Genomic DNA, 18,636 nt, shown 5'->3' on the forward strand with positions numbered 1-18,636 from the left:
CCTACGTAAACACTTCATGCTCTATCTTGTCCCCAAATCACACAAATGTAGGGATGATTTCTTTCACCCCCTTACCACTTACTCCTACTAACAATTATCCTACATTGACTAGGCTCGTGGAGACTCCTGTCTATCTTGTATGAAAGTTTAAATTTTACTTTATAGCTAAAAAAATTTTTTTTAGAAAACACAGGCCTATATAGGCAAAAGAAATTGTTTATGTGCCAAGGTGGGATTGTAATTTTGCATGTGCAGCTTTTCAAAATGGCATCTCTAAGTACATCTCCGCAACCATTTAGCCAGACGAAAAGCAAGAACGATAGATTTCTCAAACAAGACTCTAATCATTGTCCCTGACTAAGCCCTCCCCCAAGAGGTGAAACTTTCAGAGCACAAGAACAGTTGGTCATTAATGACCCAAGCCCTTTCTGTGACACGAATCCCTTTCTGTTTGCTAGGGTTCCGTGGTTGCGTGAAGGAAGTTGCATTTACACGGGGTGCTGTCGTTAACTTGGCATCTGTGTCCAGCCGTGCTGTCAGAGTCAATCAGGATGGATGCCTATCAAGTGACAGTACTGTTAACTGTGGGGGAAACGACTCCATCCTGGTTTATCGGGGAAGCCGGCAGAGTGTTTACGAGAGCGGTCTCCAGCCCTTTACAGGTAACGTGGCAGTCTCTAAATTAAATGCTATAGGTCTACCATCTGCTTTCTTTTCCCTTGCTGAAAGCCCACTGCAAGCCTGTAGGAAGCTGGTTTTAAACTTTCTACTTCTTATTTCCTTTTAAGAATACCTGTATCGGGTCACAGCCTCACACAAAGGAGGTTCAGTATCCAGCGATTGGAGTCGGGGACGTACATTGGGCTCAGGTAAAGTCTGCTGATTTCCAAACATAACTGTAGACATATGAATATGTCTGTGCACATAAAATCTATGGAAGAAAAATCTATGCCCTGAAACAGCACCAGGTTGGTTTGAAAATGGCTGTGGAAAAATTTAGACCTCTGCATTTGAGTTTGTAAGAGTTAACTGTGTCTTGCTAGGGCTTTTTCTTTCTTCTTTAGACTCAGAGAAAGGAAACCTTAAGATATTTACAGAACTAAGAGGCTACCATGTTATTTCAGAGTGAGAAATATCTACTAATCGTCAATATCACAAAAGGTAGAAGACAGACATGAGGGTACCATTAGTCAGGATGGTTAAGTTCTTGAGTGTCACAGAGAGTGCACTCTAGAATCAGGGACATCTGTCATATCCTAGGAGACATCTGTCATGGTGGTGAGCAATGGCCTTGGAGAGTGACTCTCAAAGGCAAAAAAGTTCAAATAAGTTTGTTTTCAAATCAGAAGAAAAGCAGTGAGACATGTTAGACCAGACTTCAGACTTCCGAGCAGCAGGTAGGTGTTTTGTACTTGTGACTGTGTCAGCATGATCGTCCTTAGGGTGGCAGGGCTGGGAGCTATGGATCACAAAGTGTTTGATGAATCAGGAGTTTTCCACCAATCCAGTGAAATGGCTGTCAGAAGTCTAGCACATAAGTGGTGGTTGTTGTCTCTGAGGACAGTTTCTCTAACCACAAAATATTGTCCCAAAACATGCTTTTCACCATGCTATTCTTTCATATTCCTCAATTATTGGTTACTAGCCCTTCATTTAAAGGGTATAAAAAGTATTGAGATAGATCACTGTATTAGTCAGGGTTTCTATTCCTGCATAAACATCATGACCAAGAAGCAAGTTGGGGAAGAAAGGGTTTATTCAACTTACACTTCCACATCGTCTTTTATCACCAAAGGAAGTCAGGACAGGAACTCAGAGAGGGCAGGAACTTGGAGACAGGAGCTGATGCAGAGGCCATGGAGGGATGATACTTACTGGCTTGCTTCCTCTGACTTGCTCAGCTTTCTCTCTTATAGAACCTAGGACCACAGCCCCGGGATGGCACCACCCACAGTGGGGCCTTCCCACCTCTCATGGAGGTTCAAGAGTTGCTGCCTATGGGTTTTCTAGAGAGGATGATGGGAGAATCTCCTAAGATAACTAAAATAATTATCTACATATAGACAAGACATTGAGAAAAACATTCTCTCTAGACCCTCCTCAACCTCAGAGTGGGTAGAAGACTCAGAATAAAATAGCCATTCTGGCATGTTTCTACCTCTGTTTTACCATCCGCCACGTTCTTAGCAGATATGCTACAATAGTCTGCTTTTAGGCAGGTTAGTGGGTGTCTAGAAAATCCATGGTTAGCTAACTTCCTATCATGACTCCACTATGGAGTTCTGAAGGTACAGCCATTATCTGATCACACGTCCTGTATCAGAAATTCACATTTGCAATCTGACCACAACACCAAGCAGCTCCCGAGGGCTGGAGAATAACTGCACTATTTAATAATTTTTTGAGTCAGTTTTGCTCTGTCCCTTATGAGAAGACCATCTGGTAGACAGTACCGTCTTTGCCCTGTACCACATTCACAACTAATAAAATCAGCTTCTCTCTCTCCTTACCTCTTTCCTGGCAACTTGGTTGTGTAGCTGTTCTCTGTAGACGCCTGTAGTGTTTTAAGCACAGAGAGAGCTGCTCTCTGCACCTCCTCTCACCCTCAATGTTCACTTTGCTTCCCTTAAAGCCGTCCTGTTGTATTGGTCTGAACAATAAAGTCTAGGAGGAGGCCATTTGATGTGGGGAACCTGACTGCTTCCCCTTGTCCATCGACAGGACTCAGAAACCCAGGAGCAGTTGGAGCCACTCTGTCGTCCATCTTGCTGTCACACAGTTCCATGGGCTCTTTCTTTGTGTCCCCAGTGCAGTCAGCTGTGATGAAGTTGTTAGTGATCAGAGCTGTGTAAATATCTAATGAGTAATTAAAAGTTATGGATTTTTTTAAATCGGGGCCCAACTTGCGAGGTCTTCTATAGTTCCTATAAGCATTGTCCTTTTGTTCTGAGATGCTCTGAAGGGAATGTCTCTAAAACTGATTCTGAAGTCTATCCAGGGCACCTACTCCCTTAACCTCCCAAATGAAATTAAAACTGTGTCCTATATATCATACCTGCTAGAGCTTTGCTTTTTGAAAACCGTTTTAAGAAAGATTGAGTTTGGAAAGTGAGACAGCCATTCCAGTACCACACACAGTCACATGTGTGGTTTTCCTGGTTTGGGCTACCTGAAAGGCATAAAAGTGTCAGCTCAGTGTGTGTAATAACAGCCTAATTACCTTGCTCTAAAGAGGCACATCATTATACTGCTTCACCCTGTTACCTACCGACCACGCACCTCCTTCCTGATGAGTGTTGCTTAAACACGTCGGATACAGTCAATGTTTTGGGGGAAACCTGGTCTCAACTAAAAAGGATGTTCTGTCGATAGAGTTTTGATGGTTTTGAAATATAGCTTAAACTGAATGGCTCAAGATGTGCAGTCATATTAAATCAATGCTGAAAAGTTACAACTCTAATAAATTGTATTTATGCTAATGGTCGAGTCTGATTTACGGCTGCCATTAAAAGTGAAGAATAGGAACAGTCATCCCCTCAGACTGGCGCTCGCTCTCCCTCTCTCTTTTATTCATTCCCAGCTCCACACAGTGTGCCAACTCCCTCAAGAGCCCAGAGCATAAATGGATACAGCGTTGAGGTGGCCTGGAATGAACCCGCTATGGTTAAGGGTGTCCTGGAGAAGTACATTCTGAAAGCCTACAGTGAAGACAGCGCCCAACCCCACATGCCCTCAGCCAGCACTGAGTTTAACAACACCGACATCCGCACAGGTAAAGGAGACTCCTTAGAGTCTGCCCTGCAGTGTTCTTTGTTTGGTCTTCATGCTTGGCTCTCCTGAGTACATTGGATATGTGCGCTAGGGCCATTGGAAAACAACAACACGAGGTAGACCATGATGGGACGCACCTGTAAGCACAGAGTCGGGAAGCTAAGGTAGAAGAATGGTGAGTGCAAGGCCAGCACAGTTTCGTTGTAAGTACGGGGCCATCCTAGGCTGCATAGCCGTACCCTATTCCAAAAGAAGGAAACACGTGCATGTACACACACACACACACACACACACACACACACACACCCACCACCACCACCACCACCACCACCAACCAAATAAGGAAATCAATGTAATGGAAACCTGTGTCTATCTGCCTAGGATAAAAAGGGGAATTCTGCAAAGCACAGATTCCAGTGACTATACATGCATTCAGAGGTTCATCTTCTCTCCTTCTAAGGACTGGGTTGCAGGATTCATAGCCTCTGGATATTGCATAGATATCTTTTTAAAGATCATGTACATATCTATAGATACAAGTGGAAGCCATATATATACATATATATACATATATATACATATATATATATGCACACATGTGTATATGACCACTCTGCATATTTTACCATGTAAAACTGTACTCTTTGGGACTAGCTCAAGTTCACAGAACCATTATTTATTGTAAAATTGCTGGTTAAACCTAATTATCTCAAGGTGGAGGGGGGTTATAGCCCCAGCCATTTGACTGGCAAATCGGGGAATCAATTTTTCACGGTGCAGCTGGCCATGAAGACTGATTAGAAGGGAATACACCCACATCTCCCTGACACATCTCACACCAGAATCCACGTGTGTATGAATAGGAATTTCAGCTTTAGAAAATGCCGCAGCAGATTCAACTAGAAAGCCAAGTAGAAGCCTTTCTTCCCCAAGAGGAAAAGCTCTCCTCCACAGCAAAATATTCACTGGAGTCATCATGTAGACATGGTCACTTTTCTCTTTCCAGCACATTTATTGTACAAACCCAAGCCTTCATTCCTATCTTTAGAAGTTTTAATGTGTCACCTGGATGTGTACACATTGCAGAATTGTATTTATTTGTTATCACACCTATTTGCTGTGGATGCATTTGTGTGAGCACACATAGCATGGTGCATATGTCAACATCATGAACATGTTGAGAGGCTCATTCTCTCATTCTGCCATGTGGGCCCCAGGGACTGAGCTCAGGTCATCAGGCTTGGTGGCAAGTACTTTACCCACTGGACCAGTTCATCAGCCCACAGCCAAATTTCATATAAAAAAAATCTATGTTCTCCACTTCCTTCTTCTCTCTAATACTCCCTGATGGAAACGCAACCTAAGTCCCACTGACCTTTTTCCACGTTGCACAATTGGCAAAACTATAGTGATAGTCCCCAAGCAGCACCAGTCCCACCCCATTTCCGTAATCTATTCTTATAATCTATTTTTCCCAAATCACTCAAGTGTGAATGCCCCCCAGTGTCCCTCTCATTGTTGCATTCGTAGTTGAGACACATTAGAGCCCACAGTGGAAGTGGAGTCTACCTCGAATGGTCTCATTGACTCTCTTTATTTTAATTGGATATTTTATGTATTTACATTTCAGATGTTATCCCCTTTCCCAGTTCCCCCATCTCCCATCCCCCTCCCCCTGATTCTATGAAGATGCTCCCCACCCACCCATCCACTCCCACCTTAACACCTTGGCATTCCCCTACACTGGGGAAATGAGCCTTCACAGGACCAAGGGCTTCTCCTCCCACTGATGCCAGACAATGCCATCCTCTGCTACATATGGGGCTGAAGCCATGGGTCCCTCCATGTATATTCATTGGTTTAGTCCCTGGGAGTTCTGGGAGGGTCTGGTTGGTTGATATTGTTTTTCCAGTGGCCAGTAAACTATGAACAGTTCTGTCTGTCCTTCTGTTGCCTTCTAATCTTCCCCTTCCCTCCACATATATACATGTGGCAATCGTTTTCTAAAAGTGTTAAACTCAGCTATGTCTTCCTACCTACCCATCAAGTCAAACTGCTGAATGTCTTCCGTAGGTTTTCCATGGTTCTTTTGGTACTGCAGGCATGAGTCTGTCCTTCAGGACTAGCTAGGTGTCTGTGAGGGTCTTCCCAGAGAGCTTTGAAAGAGGAAGAAAGATCACTCTGAGTGTAGGTGACACTGTCTCAGTGGCTTGGTGCGCAGAAGGAACGAGGAAGAGACCGGATGAGTACCAGCATCCACTCTGCCCACTTTCTCACGGAGAGCATAGCGTATCCACTTATCCCACGCTCCCACCACCATACCTTCCCTGCTCCAATGCACTGTGTCTGCTCAAACCATGAGACAGAAGGAACCCTGTTTCACAGTTGCTTTTATCAGATCTCCTCACAGCAGCGAGAAACGTAATTAATAAAGGGACTTTAAACCACCTTCTGGATCCTTCTTCCACGTTCTTCTTAACCTGTGAAATGGAAAAGTAATATATACCTGAAAGAATATTAATATTACATGGTCCATTCTGGCCCTGGTACTTCTTGACTGCTGCAAGTTGAAGATATCAGTTCACCTCTACATGCTCCAGACTCCGTTTATGCTAACGAGAATGAAATACAGCTACTTACCCCGTAAGATAACCAGAGAAAATAGCACCACATCTGTGTAGAACATAGAAAATGATGCGTGGCACGAGAAGCGTTAAGAATGGGAGCTGTCAGGGTCTATACACTATGAACATAGTGCGTAATATCTGGTAACATTTTCTAACAAATAAGTAGTGATCGTAGGGGCTTATCACTTCCAAAAATTTGTACAAATTTCCCCAAAGGTTATACAAGTTATATTTCTACCAGCAAGCAGAACACAAGAATTTACATTTCATTTCATCTTAGCCACCACTATATTTTATAATGTTTTTTTAAAACCTTTGCAAATTTGAGAATCAAAAGTTTGAAGGTATTATTTTAATTTAAATTTATTTGCTCATTAGAGACATCGTTTGGATATTTAGTCACTAGACTTCTTTTGAGATGTGGCCTAAATTGGTTCCTTGCTAATTTTTCTAGTGCCTGAGTCACACTTTTCTCTCTAGTTATAAAGCATATTTATAGTTATAAATATAGCTCTTCCAAATTTTGCTATTTTTCTTTTAGTCTGTACTTCATACAAAAATTTTAAAAGATATTTTGTATAATTAATATGCTATCTCATTTTTCTATGAGTTGTTTAAAAATGAAGAATGCACATTTTGTATTCAGGGTAAATTAGTATTTGTTCATGTTAGATAAGCCAACCATCAATGCCTTACCTGTTATAACCAATCTACGTTTAGTGCAGGATCAAGTCAGATACTGAACTTGGAGACGCATTTTCAAGATTCTGGAAGATGATGCCATAGAACGGTGGTTCTCGACCATTGGGTCATGACCCCTTGGGGAGTCACATATCAGATACCTGCCTATCGCATATTTACATTATGATTCATAACAGTAGCAAAATTGCACTTAAGAAATAGCAAAAAAAATAATGTCATGGTTGGGGGTCACCACAACATGAGGAAGCTATATTAAAGGGTTGCAGAACTAGGAAGGTTGGGATCCATAGGCCTAGAGAAAGAACAGGCCAGATTGAGAACCGGGGCAGTGAATTAGTCTATGTTACCATCAGCGTGGGAAGTACAAGGCTGAAGTACAGGGAGGGAGAGTCACAGACTGGGTACTACCTTTCTGTATGCAATCTGTTGATGAAGTAGCAGGAGAATTCTCATTGATTGACCTTTCCAGTTTTCCTCAAAATACTGTTTCTATTGGCATTTTTCTCTTTGTTCTTATGACTTCTACATCCATTGTGTATGTTTTCCCCTTTAAACTCGTAGTGGATTTTGGAGTTTTGTGGTTGGACTAAGTTTTATATTCATCTACACTAGAAGCAGAATTTTGTCCATTCACATTTATTTTTATAGTTGAGCGGTTGACTTTGTTTCTGCCTTCAAGGTACGGATGTTGTGGTTTTCTCATTGTATGGATGTTTATATATGGTATGGTGTGTGTGTGTGTGTGTGTGTGTGTGTGTGTGTGTGTGTGTGTGTGTGTACAGGCACACACATGCCACATTCTATCTAATGCTGGTCATTGCCCTTTGAGACCAAGTCACTTAGTTCTTTGCAGATGAATAAACGGTGCTAACAGGTTGTGGTGGTTTGAATGAGAATGGTCCTCATAGGCTCTTCTGTTTGAATAGTTGGTCCCCAGTTGGTGAATCTCTCTGGGAAGAATTGGAAGGCGTGGTCTTATTGGAGGAGGTATGCCACTGAGGGATGAGTTTTGAGGTTTCAAAAGCCTATTTCATTCCCAATCAGCATTCTTCCCACTCCAGCCCACTCACTCTGACTCAGGCTTGTGGATCAGACGTGAGCACTCAACTACTGCTCCAACACCATACCTATCTGCCAGCTGCCATGTTCCCTGCTGTGATGGTCACAGATTTTAATCCTCTGGAACAAGATCCAGGGGGGTCAGTCAGGTTCACACTTGCATTGGCGTGCTTCACTGAGTGAGCCATTTCTCTAGCCCCTTCTGTCTCCTAGTTTCTGTTTCTTAGTATAGACTGGATTCATTGACTTGATCCCAAAAGGTGTGTGGGCTGCTGAGAGCTCTGACAGGCAGGCAAGGCCACAATGCAGATGGGAATTATAAGCAGTAAGGACAACTTCAAGTCTGCCAGCGAGCTCGGCTAATACAGAAACAGAGTAACGGAGGATGGGGTGGTGTGTGCACCAAGTGCCATCACAGTAACCTTGGTAACTATCTAAGGCAAAGAATTCCAGAGTGAAGAAAATAAGGACTAGAAAAGCAAAGTGCTGTGAGGGAGAGCAGCATAGATTCCAGGGCTGGGGGTGGGTGGGGGTGGGGCTGGGGGTGGGGCGAGGTGGGGTAAAGTTCAGCAGACTTGGCAGAAGGGTGGCTGTCACTTTGTGAAGCAACTCCTGTCACACAGTAAGCCTTCATGTCACTTGAGAAAATAACTTTTCCTTGGCATAACTGAAAGTGACTTTGGTGGAGATGTTAATATTTTTCATTAATTTAGCTTTTTAGAGTCACATCTATTTGGATAAAATAATGCTGATACTGGGTAAATACGGGCTGATTAGATTTATTGCCCAATACGGGATTCTTTACCAATTAAGTTGAAAAAAAAATTTTTTTTTCAGAAAATGAGTCTGTTTCTTTTCATTAATTATTTCTCTGTTTTATAATGAGCTCTTTTCCTCCACAGACTTAGGTCTTTTGTCTGCGAAAAATCCAGCCTTATGTATCAGATCATTGCTAATTGTAGGAAAGAGCAAGTTCTCAGTTTAAGTCTCTCTTCTCAGGTTGCCCCTGTCCTCTTACTCAGGTGAGAACTTGTGTCAAGTCGGTCTGTGCTCAGAGCCCTCTTTGGCCAATGGTTACCCAATGCCCCTGCCAAGTTTAAAGCGACGTCCCTGAACCAAAGTTTTCCATCTCGGTGGGGTACGAAACCCTCATTTACGTAATCACTGCAAAGGTAAAAAGGAACTCCTCATGTATTTTGCTTAGAATTAAAAAGAAAGAAACATTGAACCATAGTGTCAGATCTCTGAATTAAAGATTTTTGAATTCTGGGTTATTGTCTTATAATTGTTTTGTGGTTTTTGTTTAGTTTCGGTTTTGTTTCATGTCTTTGAGCTTTGGATTCTGTTCATTGACTGACTTTTAGTTCTTTGGTTCCAGTCTTTAAAGTTCCACATCCTCACCTTCTTAACCTTGCTAGCTCTTACTTCCTCTTATGTCTCTACATGTTTGACTGCCATCTAAGTGTCTGCTTACCACCTAATTTGTCCCTTGGCTCATAGACACCAAATTCATTAGTTGCACACAAGTAGCGCTTTTGAGATAATACAGACATTCTGGCTTGGATGTGAAATGAACTCTCTTCCCCCACCCCTCCCCCAAGCCTCACCCCAACTCCCACCCCACAGGCTCATTTGTTTGAACTCTTGCTGCCCAGATGGTGGTGCTGTTTTGGGAGGTCGAGGCTTTCTGGCATAAGGAACCTATATGACAGAGGTAGCCACTGAAGGCAGACCTTTGAGAGTTACAGCCTAATCCCTTTCTGTTCCCTTCTGTGCTCTGTGTGGAGCCTTTTGAACTGTCCCTTTCCTTGGTGACAGAAGCCAGTCTAATGCCATGTTTCCCTCACTGGGACAGACCTGGTTTCTCCATCTGCTGAGTACATAGCCCAGAAACTCACCTTCTACAATTCAGTAGCCCCACCCCTGGGAAAACTAAGTGGTCATCGAGTTGGTGTCCATGAAGACTCTCACGGGTGGATGGCCCATCTGCTGAAGGAAACTTGCGTTACCCTCTTAGCTCATCAGCTCAGCTCCTAAGAGCCAGAGCCATTGCTCTTTGCCTCTTGTTTCAGATATTTATAAGCATGTGCCCCTGTTATTGGCTTCTCCTAAGGTGTGGCTTTAAAACACCCTACTACCCCACACCTAATTGCAGACATCTGGTTTAATGGCTTTGGGATTGAGCCTGTGTATTAGAGTTTTAGACTGAATAATTCTCTTGTCCATCTAGCATGGTAAAATGGGGTTAAGGGAAGAAGTTTGATGTCGTTACTGAATTTCAATTTCATCCAGAAATCCTTGGGATAACTTTTCCCTCCCAGTTGAAACTTGAAGATTTAGAATGGAAAGAAATACATGAAGATGTTTTTCTCCTATAATGTATAAGTGTAGACAACAAAATATTATTCAAAGCTAACAATTAGCAAGACAATTAAGCCCAGTGGGTGTTGGACCCTGTGGCCAGACTCACCCAAAGGCAAAGGCTAGAAGAGCACGAGTGATTAGACGAGAATATCAACAGAACGGCAGAACAGCGGAAGTCGATGGTCAAATATTTGCCTGGTGGATTTTGACCACTAGAGTATTCGGTGAGGACAATCCCACCAGCAGTGGAGTCCAAGGGTTAATAGACCCACTTAGAAGCAAATGGGCCCCTTTGGGCCACAGGGGCTAGACTCCATACCCTCCCAAGGCCACAGTTCAGAGATCATCTCCTCCACCTGAGCCTCAGGGTAGGAAGTCCTGCTGCAGTCGCTCCTTATTTCTGTAGACTCGTTACAAAGGGCTCCAATTAGCTCTCTGTAGCTTCTGTGGATTTTCCCTTTTGGCCCTGTTAACACGCCAAAGATGGGGCCAGAGTCCAGCCCTTTCCCCTCTGACTGAGGCTGCGCAGAGAGAGGCGCAGAACCTGATGTGAAAGCACACCAAGAATAAGTGGCTCCAACGATGCGCACATATATGGTTATTTTTTTCCTAGAGCTGTTCGAGCACATGAACTTAATTATCAGTGTAATTAGCAGAGCACCTGGCATCCTGTTAAGGCTGTAATTGCTCAACAAGAATCCCTTCCTCAATAGCCTCCTTGCATTGTATTGCTCTAAAGTCTAAGGGCTACGCTCCTTTCCCTTTCCACCAAGCAATTATTATTCTGCCGGGATTATTCTTTACTGTTATTTACTATTCAACAACAACAGTAATCATTATTTTTAGATACTAACATCCAAATCTACATCTTTGTAGGAACATAAGAGATTTCAATTTATCATACGACTGGTAATGGCTTTTCTCACTAAAACTAGTTCCGGCCTCTGCGGTTGAATTTACTTCTGTGTGGGAAGGGGTTGGGTTGAAGCAGGGTAGTGGCTTATCTGAAAATCTATAAATTTCTATTCTGTCCTGAGTAGTTTCAAGTAACAGTGTTTCAGCGCCATCGTATCAGGGGATTCCCAAATGGCTTCTGAAATGCAGCCCCTCTCACAGGATCCCGGGCTAGGACTGTACATTCTACACTTTGCTTATTTTCCAGGTTGGTACTTTTGCACGGGACTCATGGAACACCCAGGGTAAACTCCAGCGTGGAGACACGCTCCTTTGTGAGGCCTTTAACACTGGCTAGGCTGGAATTACTCACACCCTTCTATCCTCCATGGTCCAGCTGGATTAGCTCTGCGTGAGGAAAATCCCAGGGCACACAGGGAAAGGCAGAGGGGTGGGGTAGCGGGCTGCCAAGAGCACGCAGTACAAGGAGAGTTCCCTAGGGATTATGCTGGGATTCAGATCCCTGCTCACTCAGGCTAGAAATGGGATGCCTGGCTTTGATTTCTCTTTTATTTTTAATTTAAAATTAAATTTAGGAATCTATACCCTTTATTTCTATTTTTAATTTGTTTTTTAGAATTTTATATAATTTCTGATTATTGCAACTCCCTCTGGCCTTCGATTCCTCTGGCATCCCTCTCATGTCTTCTCAAACTCATGCCCCTTATTTTTTAAATATTCATGTATATTTACATATAATATTTATAAATTTAATCTGCTGAGCTTACTTTAGTGTTGCTCAAATGTATTTGCATTTAAGGATGAGTGCTTGGGATTGGATAACCTCTCAGGGGCCGTGTCCACAGAGATTGCTCCTCTCTTGGCAACTGTTAATGTCCATAGCTCTTCCTCTTGGGCTGGGGCCTTGTCAGATTTTTTCCCATCTATATTGGGATGTCAACTGGTGTTGCCATGGTTCGGGTCTTGCCTATGCCAGGCTCTTGAGATTCCATGGGTTCATCTTCCCTGTTGCCTGTGGAAGACACTGTCCCTCAGCAGATGTCCTGTTATCTGGCTCTTAGAGCCTCTTCCCCTCCTATTTCTACACGGTTCCCTGAACCTTAGGAGGTTTGTGTTGTAGATGTGTCAGTTGGCACGAGGTATAACTCTGAATGTCTGATCAGCACACTCCCCACCCTGAGGTGCCAAGTAGAACTCATGTTGCTAACTATATGGAAAATGAAAAGTAAGTCTAAAGTTCATAATGCCCATTTGCTTCAGAGCAAAACCAAGCAGGTTCAGTGACTGGCTGGCCCAGTAACATCTTACCCACATGTGCTGAAAGCACAGATGTTTGACTGTGTATTTTTAGTTTGGAGAAAGCCCATAACGTAAAGCCATAGACAAAGGATGGAGTCCGCTCCTGAAACTGTCCCTTCCTGTTAACCAGAAAAAATTGGTGAGCTCTTTTAGCATTTTCCATCTACTGATAAAAAAGGAAAACTTACTAGTAGGGTATCTTCAGAGAAACTAAAGGATTAAAGGGCTCTGAAAGACCACAGAACAGTGAATGGCTGGCTGGATGCATACCCAAAACCAAACTCTTGTACTTGAAGAACAGTAGCAGGAGTTGGGTGGGTGGGGGGGACTTTAAATCATGTTACTCCTGTCTTGGAACTGACTTGAACTAAAAATCCAGCTATCATTTCAGCAAGGAGATTTTATTCTGTACTGTGTAAGTGGGTATCTTAGGGTTTCTATTGCTGTTAAGAGACACCATGACCATGGCAACTCACCTAAAAGAAAATATTTACTTGGGACTGGCTTACAGGTGTAGCGGTTCCGTCCATTTTCATCATGGTGAGAAGCATGGCTCTGTGCAGGCAGACTTGGTGCTGGAGAAGAAGCCTAGAGTTGTGTCTCTGAATTGGCAGACAGCAGGAAGAGGGAGACACACTGGGCCTTGCTTAGGCATTTGAAACCCCAAAGCTCACGGCCCAGGAACACACTTCCTTTAACAAGACCACACACTCTCATAGTGCCCCTTCCTAATGATGAAACATCTCATATATGAGCCTATTGTGGGATTCAGATGCAAACCACCACAGTGGATATGTGCAAATGTGAGCCTGTGTGTGTCCTATATTTAAATCACAAACAATATACATTGTGTTTGCCTGAGAAGTTGTGTTGGATCTCTCTAGTTCAATATGATGTGATTTTCCCCCCATTCATGTTAAGGCTATGATTTCTAAATGGCCACTGTCTGCACATGCATTTAATTTCCTCATTAGATGATAAGCTCTTAAAGAGGAAGCCTTGCATTATACACTAAGTTTTAGGTCTTGTGTAACAGTTTTTCTATGGATGAATGATGGAGTGCCTGTCACCAACCCTTAGTTAATGTGAAGTTAATATTGTGTATTATTTCAGTCTTGGTAGTGCTGAGGCTTACAGCCTTAGTAGGGCTTCAGCACAGCCACTGTTCTAAAGAACTCTCTTATGAAATGACTTACAGAGGTAGTCCTGATCTGAACAGATATTTAGAGTTTAATGCATATTTTCTCCACAGCAAATAATAATAATAATAATAATAATAATAATAATAATAATAATAGTAGTAGTAGTAATAATAATAATGGTAGATGGAAAGGTTCTAAAGATTGGTTTCGAAATTTTTGCTTCATCACAAAATTCACAAATCAAGCATTTTTCACTACAGTAGTCTGATGGTGTGCATAGAGAGCAGACAAATATTCATTGATTTCAAAAAGCTTACAATAGTTTGTATCATGTCGATAGCTGTACACCTATCAGCTGTACCCGGGATGTATGAAAAACTAAAATAAATAATTAAAAAAAACTAAAGAGATCATCCAATCATCAATAAGTGGGAACATGAATTCAAGAGAATTATTAAAAAGAAGACATATAAAATGGCCAATAAAAATGTGAGGAGATCTTCAGATATGGAGAAATGCCAGCTAAAATTGATTTGCCATTCCAACTTACCCTGCTGGAATGGCTGCTGGAATGGCTATTATACAGAGAGTGGTGGGGGAGAGAAGGAGGAAGAGGAGGAGGAGGAGGAGGAGGAGGGGAAAGGGGAAAAGGAGAAAAGAAAAGGAGAGAAGGAGAGAAGGAGGAGAAGGAGGAGAAGGAGGAGGAGAAGGAGGACAAGGAGGAGGAGAAGGAGGAGAAGGAGGAGAAGGAGGAGGAGAAGGAGAAGAAGGAAGGAGGAGAAGGAGGAGAAGGAGGAGGAGGAGGAGAAAAGGAGAAAAGAAAAGGAGAGAAGGAGAGAAGGAGGAGGAGAAGGAGGAGAAGGAGAAGGAGGAGAAGGAGAAGGAGGAGAAGGAGAAGGAGGAGAAGGAGGAGAAGGAGGACAAGGAGGAGGAGAAGGAAGGAGAAGGAGGAGGAGAAGAAGGAGGAGGAGAAGGAGGAGAAGGAGGAGGAGAAGAAGGAGAAGGAGGAGAAGGAAAAGAAGGAGGAAGGAGAAGGAAGGAGGAGGAAGGAGGAGGAGGAGGAGAAGGAGGACAAGGAGGAGGAGAAGGAGGACAAGGAGGAGGAGAAGGAGGACAAGGAGGAGGAGAAGGAAGGAGAAGGAGGAGGAGAAGAAGGAGAAGGAGGAGAAGGAGAAGAAGGAGGAAGGAGAAGGAAGGAGGAGGAGGAGGAGAAGGAAGGAGGAAGGAGAAGAAGAAGAAGAAGAAGAAGAGGAAGAGGAAGAGGAAGAGGAAGAGGAAGAAGAAGAAGAAGAAGATGACGATGACGATGACGATGACGATGACGATGATGATGATGATGATGATATGAGGATATGGAAGAAGCAGCAGCTTGCGTACTCTACTGCTGGGGATAAAAGCTGGTGTATCCACTGTGGACTCACTGCACAGCTTCCTCAGAAACAGACATCAATACAGAAAACAGAATGACCGATTCATTCATTCAGATCAGCTGTCTCCTCCTGGCATGTGCCCTAAGGAGTCTGCATCAGCACATTACAGAGGCACAAGCACATCCAGTGACCCTGGCACTACTCACCAGAGCCAAGGTGCAGAGCAGCTTAGATGTCCTTCAGCGGATGAATTCCCGAGAAGTGAGGCACATGTACACAAAGGAGTTTTGTTCGGCCATAGAGAAGAAAGTAGAAGGGAGTGTAAGGGGTCTGCTCAGGCAGAAAGGGGAATGAGATGGTGCTGGGAGTGAGGATGCTAAAAGTATATAAGCCTGTGAGGAAATACTTTGATGAGAACCATTATTTTATAGACTAATTTTCAAAACAATCAATGATCTGGTGTTTTCTAGGCTAGATTGCCTCCTGGCAATGCAGGCAAATGCAGTGAAACACTAAGGAAGAGAAGGAAAGTTTTGTGCAGAATAGCTGAAAGATAATCTATCATTTTCAATTAATTTCACTTGAAAACTAGAGAACTCAAAGAAATGACTTAACCAACATGGTGGCTTCTTCTGGAGTTAGATGCCACAGTCTGTCAGGTGGAGGGAGCTGTCATAGTCCAGCAACACTCACTACCTTCTTTGGGGTCAAGTCTTTGGTTTTGTGTTTCAAAAAGACTGCTTGGGCTTCACCTCAACTGTGTGATTCCACTCAGCAAAAACTTAGAACAGTTAGAGGAAGATCTACATATTTGCATTAAAGCGATATTTTGAGAGCTAGCCTATCATGGGTGACTGCTGTGATCTAAATTCAGTGACACAGCTGTGTGGACCGCTGGGACTACTGACCTTACTCCAGGTAGCCATTTATCTAGAAGGAAGAAAACCATTTAGTTTGTTGAGGAAAAAGTGCATAATATATACCAAGAGGTCACCTAGTGGTCTCCGCCACCATCAGCAAATGGGGGAAGAAATGAAAAAAGAAATTCAATTCATTGGGATTGTTCACAGATTAATTTTGATGAAGTCTGTGCCAGTTTTATAGTACTCCATAAATTTATTTGTAGTTTATTACAAACTATTTCTTTAAATGTAAATCTTGAAAGAAATTGGTCTGAAGATTTGCACAGGACAAAAATACAACCCTATGACAGAAATTGTAAAAATAGAAGTGATGTAATGTTCCCGCTTCACTAATGTAGAAGAATTGCATTAGACTGGGCCGTGTTGATGAGTTAGGATCTTTGTCAGTTACCCTGGAATATGTAACGTGCCTGGGCGACTTGCTCATTGAAGGGATACTCTGAGGCTGTCTGCTCTTTGACTTTCTGTTTGTTTTTGTTTTAACAAGTAATTCATTTGAGCCTGCAGAGTAGGAATTTTTGTTACAAGCATGCGGATTTCAGTTTGGTGTAACACATACCATTGTTGAAAGTGAAGATAATCCTTAAATTCTGCTGCCCAGTGGTCAGCAGTGAGGTATGCCTGTATGTTCATAATACTCTACGAAAGTACATTAGCGTTATCAATCATGTTTGATAAAGAAAAGGAAGTCCCCCAAATTATCTCTTTCTACTCTTTTATCTTTTTATAATGTATTATACTTGGGCTGATTCAGGAAGATACACACACACACACACACACACACACACACACACACACACACACACTTCTGAGTCAGTTGTCTTCTTTAAGAAGTTGTCAGCTGGTTTGAAAGGCAAGTCACTCTTTGTAGACCAATTGTGGCAGTGAGGATGAATCTCTGAACACATTTTAAGCTTCATTTTAAATGAAGTATTCTCTATTAAACGTGCGGTGCTATTTTTCATGGTGCTTCCTTTTCCACCCAGGAGATCAGGCTTAGGTCATGTGGGAACAACGAAGACCAGAAGCCAGGGTGTGACCTTGACTTAGGAGCACAGTATGTTTCTCTGCACATCCACAGCCCTTCTGTGAAACAGGTGACCCCATCAGACTTGGAACCAGCTCCTGGGACAGTGGTCAGCAGAAATGGCTTTCCTCCGGTTCCCTCCTGCCTCAGGCCTTCCGGTTTCTTGGGGGCATTCCACTGAGGTTAGCACCTGTCTGTTATGTAAGTTAAGGAGTTAACCCAAGCCTGTGGCTTCTAACTTCCTTATAATTAAGATGACAGAGACCCTGTGGCTCTCATGAAGAAGCAGGCATTGATTTAAAATTTGACATTAGCCGTAAGCCTGCTGAGAGAATCTTCATGGGTCAATTCAAATCTCTGCTTAAACCATTTTCTAAATCTGGGATTAAGCCCTATATTATATAAAGGAGATGGTTATTCTCCCTCCTTGGAAACATCAAAACCTGCGCAGCCTTGGACCCAAGGTGTGCGATCTCCTCTGCTTCCAAGGAGAAGTTCTAAACTAGGCCACAAAGTTCACTTGAAAGAGATCGAGCGTTAAAAACACCGGGCTTAAGAATGAGCTTAGGTCAGAGGATGTGCCAAGGCTCCTCCAGAGTTTGAGCAAATTGAAGGCTGACTTTATTCTGTAAATACCATCCGACTTTATGTTCTATTAGTCTGTAGCCACTATACATAATAATGTCTTTTCTACTAAATTCCCCGAGCTTTGGAAGAGGTGACGCAGGTGCCTCATTTAAAGCCCTGTGTTCCCATCAGCTTACTGCTATTCAGCATGCAGGATGGCAGAAGCCCCGCCATCTTGCATGCTAGAAACAGGGCAAAGTAGACGAGATGTGGAGATTCTCGGATACCTCCCCTAGACTATCCAATGTTCATCCATACTTAATAAACATCACTAAACAGTTTCTTGGGGTCAGCGTCCCCATCTGCGTTGGAAATTTGTTTCCAAGGGTACCTGGATAGTGTGCAGAGAACACAGCAACCTGGATTGATTCGCCCCCTCCAATCCACCCACTGGGCTGGCTCAGACACACACCAGAGAATTATAATTTATCAGCCCCGTGGCAGGAATCTTAAGGCAAAAACTGTCCCCTTGTCTTCTCGTCTTCCCTGGCTTTTCCATTTTGTCCCCAGTGATGAGCCTCAGCCTACGTGGTGTCCCTTACCAGATGGCCTCTTAATAAGTGTCTTGCTCTGACCCACCCTCGCATTCTTGATCCAAATGCGAGATGCCAGCAAATGAATCAGAGAATGGCACTTGGCTGAGTTCTCGGGAGATGGAGGAAAGCCCCGGGGACAGGAAGTGAGAGACAGCATGGCTGAGGCTGTGTCTACTCCTCATTATGGCCAGTAAATAGAAGACATGAGAGAGAGACAGAGGCAGAGAGACAGTCAGACAGACAGAGAAACAAAGACAGAGAGACAGACAAGGAC

At 43.1% G+C, this 18,636-nt stretch overlaps 1 protein-coding gene across 1 annotated transcript in view; it reads left to right on the plus strand.

Moving 5' to 3' along the window:
* Ush2a (usherin) overlaps positions 1-18,636 on the plus strand; it is a 666,484-nt gene that overhangs the window by 267,606 nt on the left and 380,242 nt on the right. Inside the window, exons 27-29 of the mRNA NM_001302219.1 lie at positions 459-662; positions 789-869; positions 3,581-3,772. Of these exons, the coding sequence (NP_001289148.1) occupies positions 459-662; positions 789-869; positions 3,581-3,772 (477 nt within the window). The remainder of the gene's footprint in view (positions 1-458; positions 663-788; positions 870-3,580; positions 3,773-18,636) is intronic.

This window comes from Rattus norvegicus, chromosome 13 (genome assembly GCF_021556685.1).
Source record: "Rattus norvegicus strain SHRSP/BbbUtx chromosome 13, alternate assembly SHRSP_T2T, whole genome shotgun sequence".
In the NCBI taxonomy this organism is placed as follows: domain Eukaryota; kingdom Metazoa; phylum Chordata; class Mammalia; order Rodentia; family Muridae; genus Rattus; species Rattus norvegicus.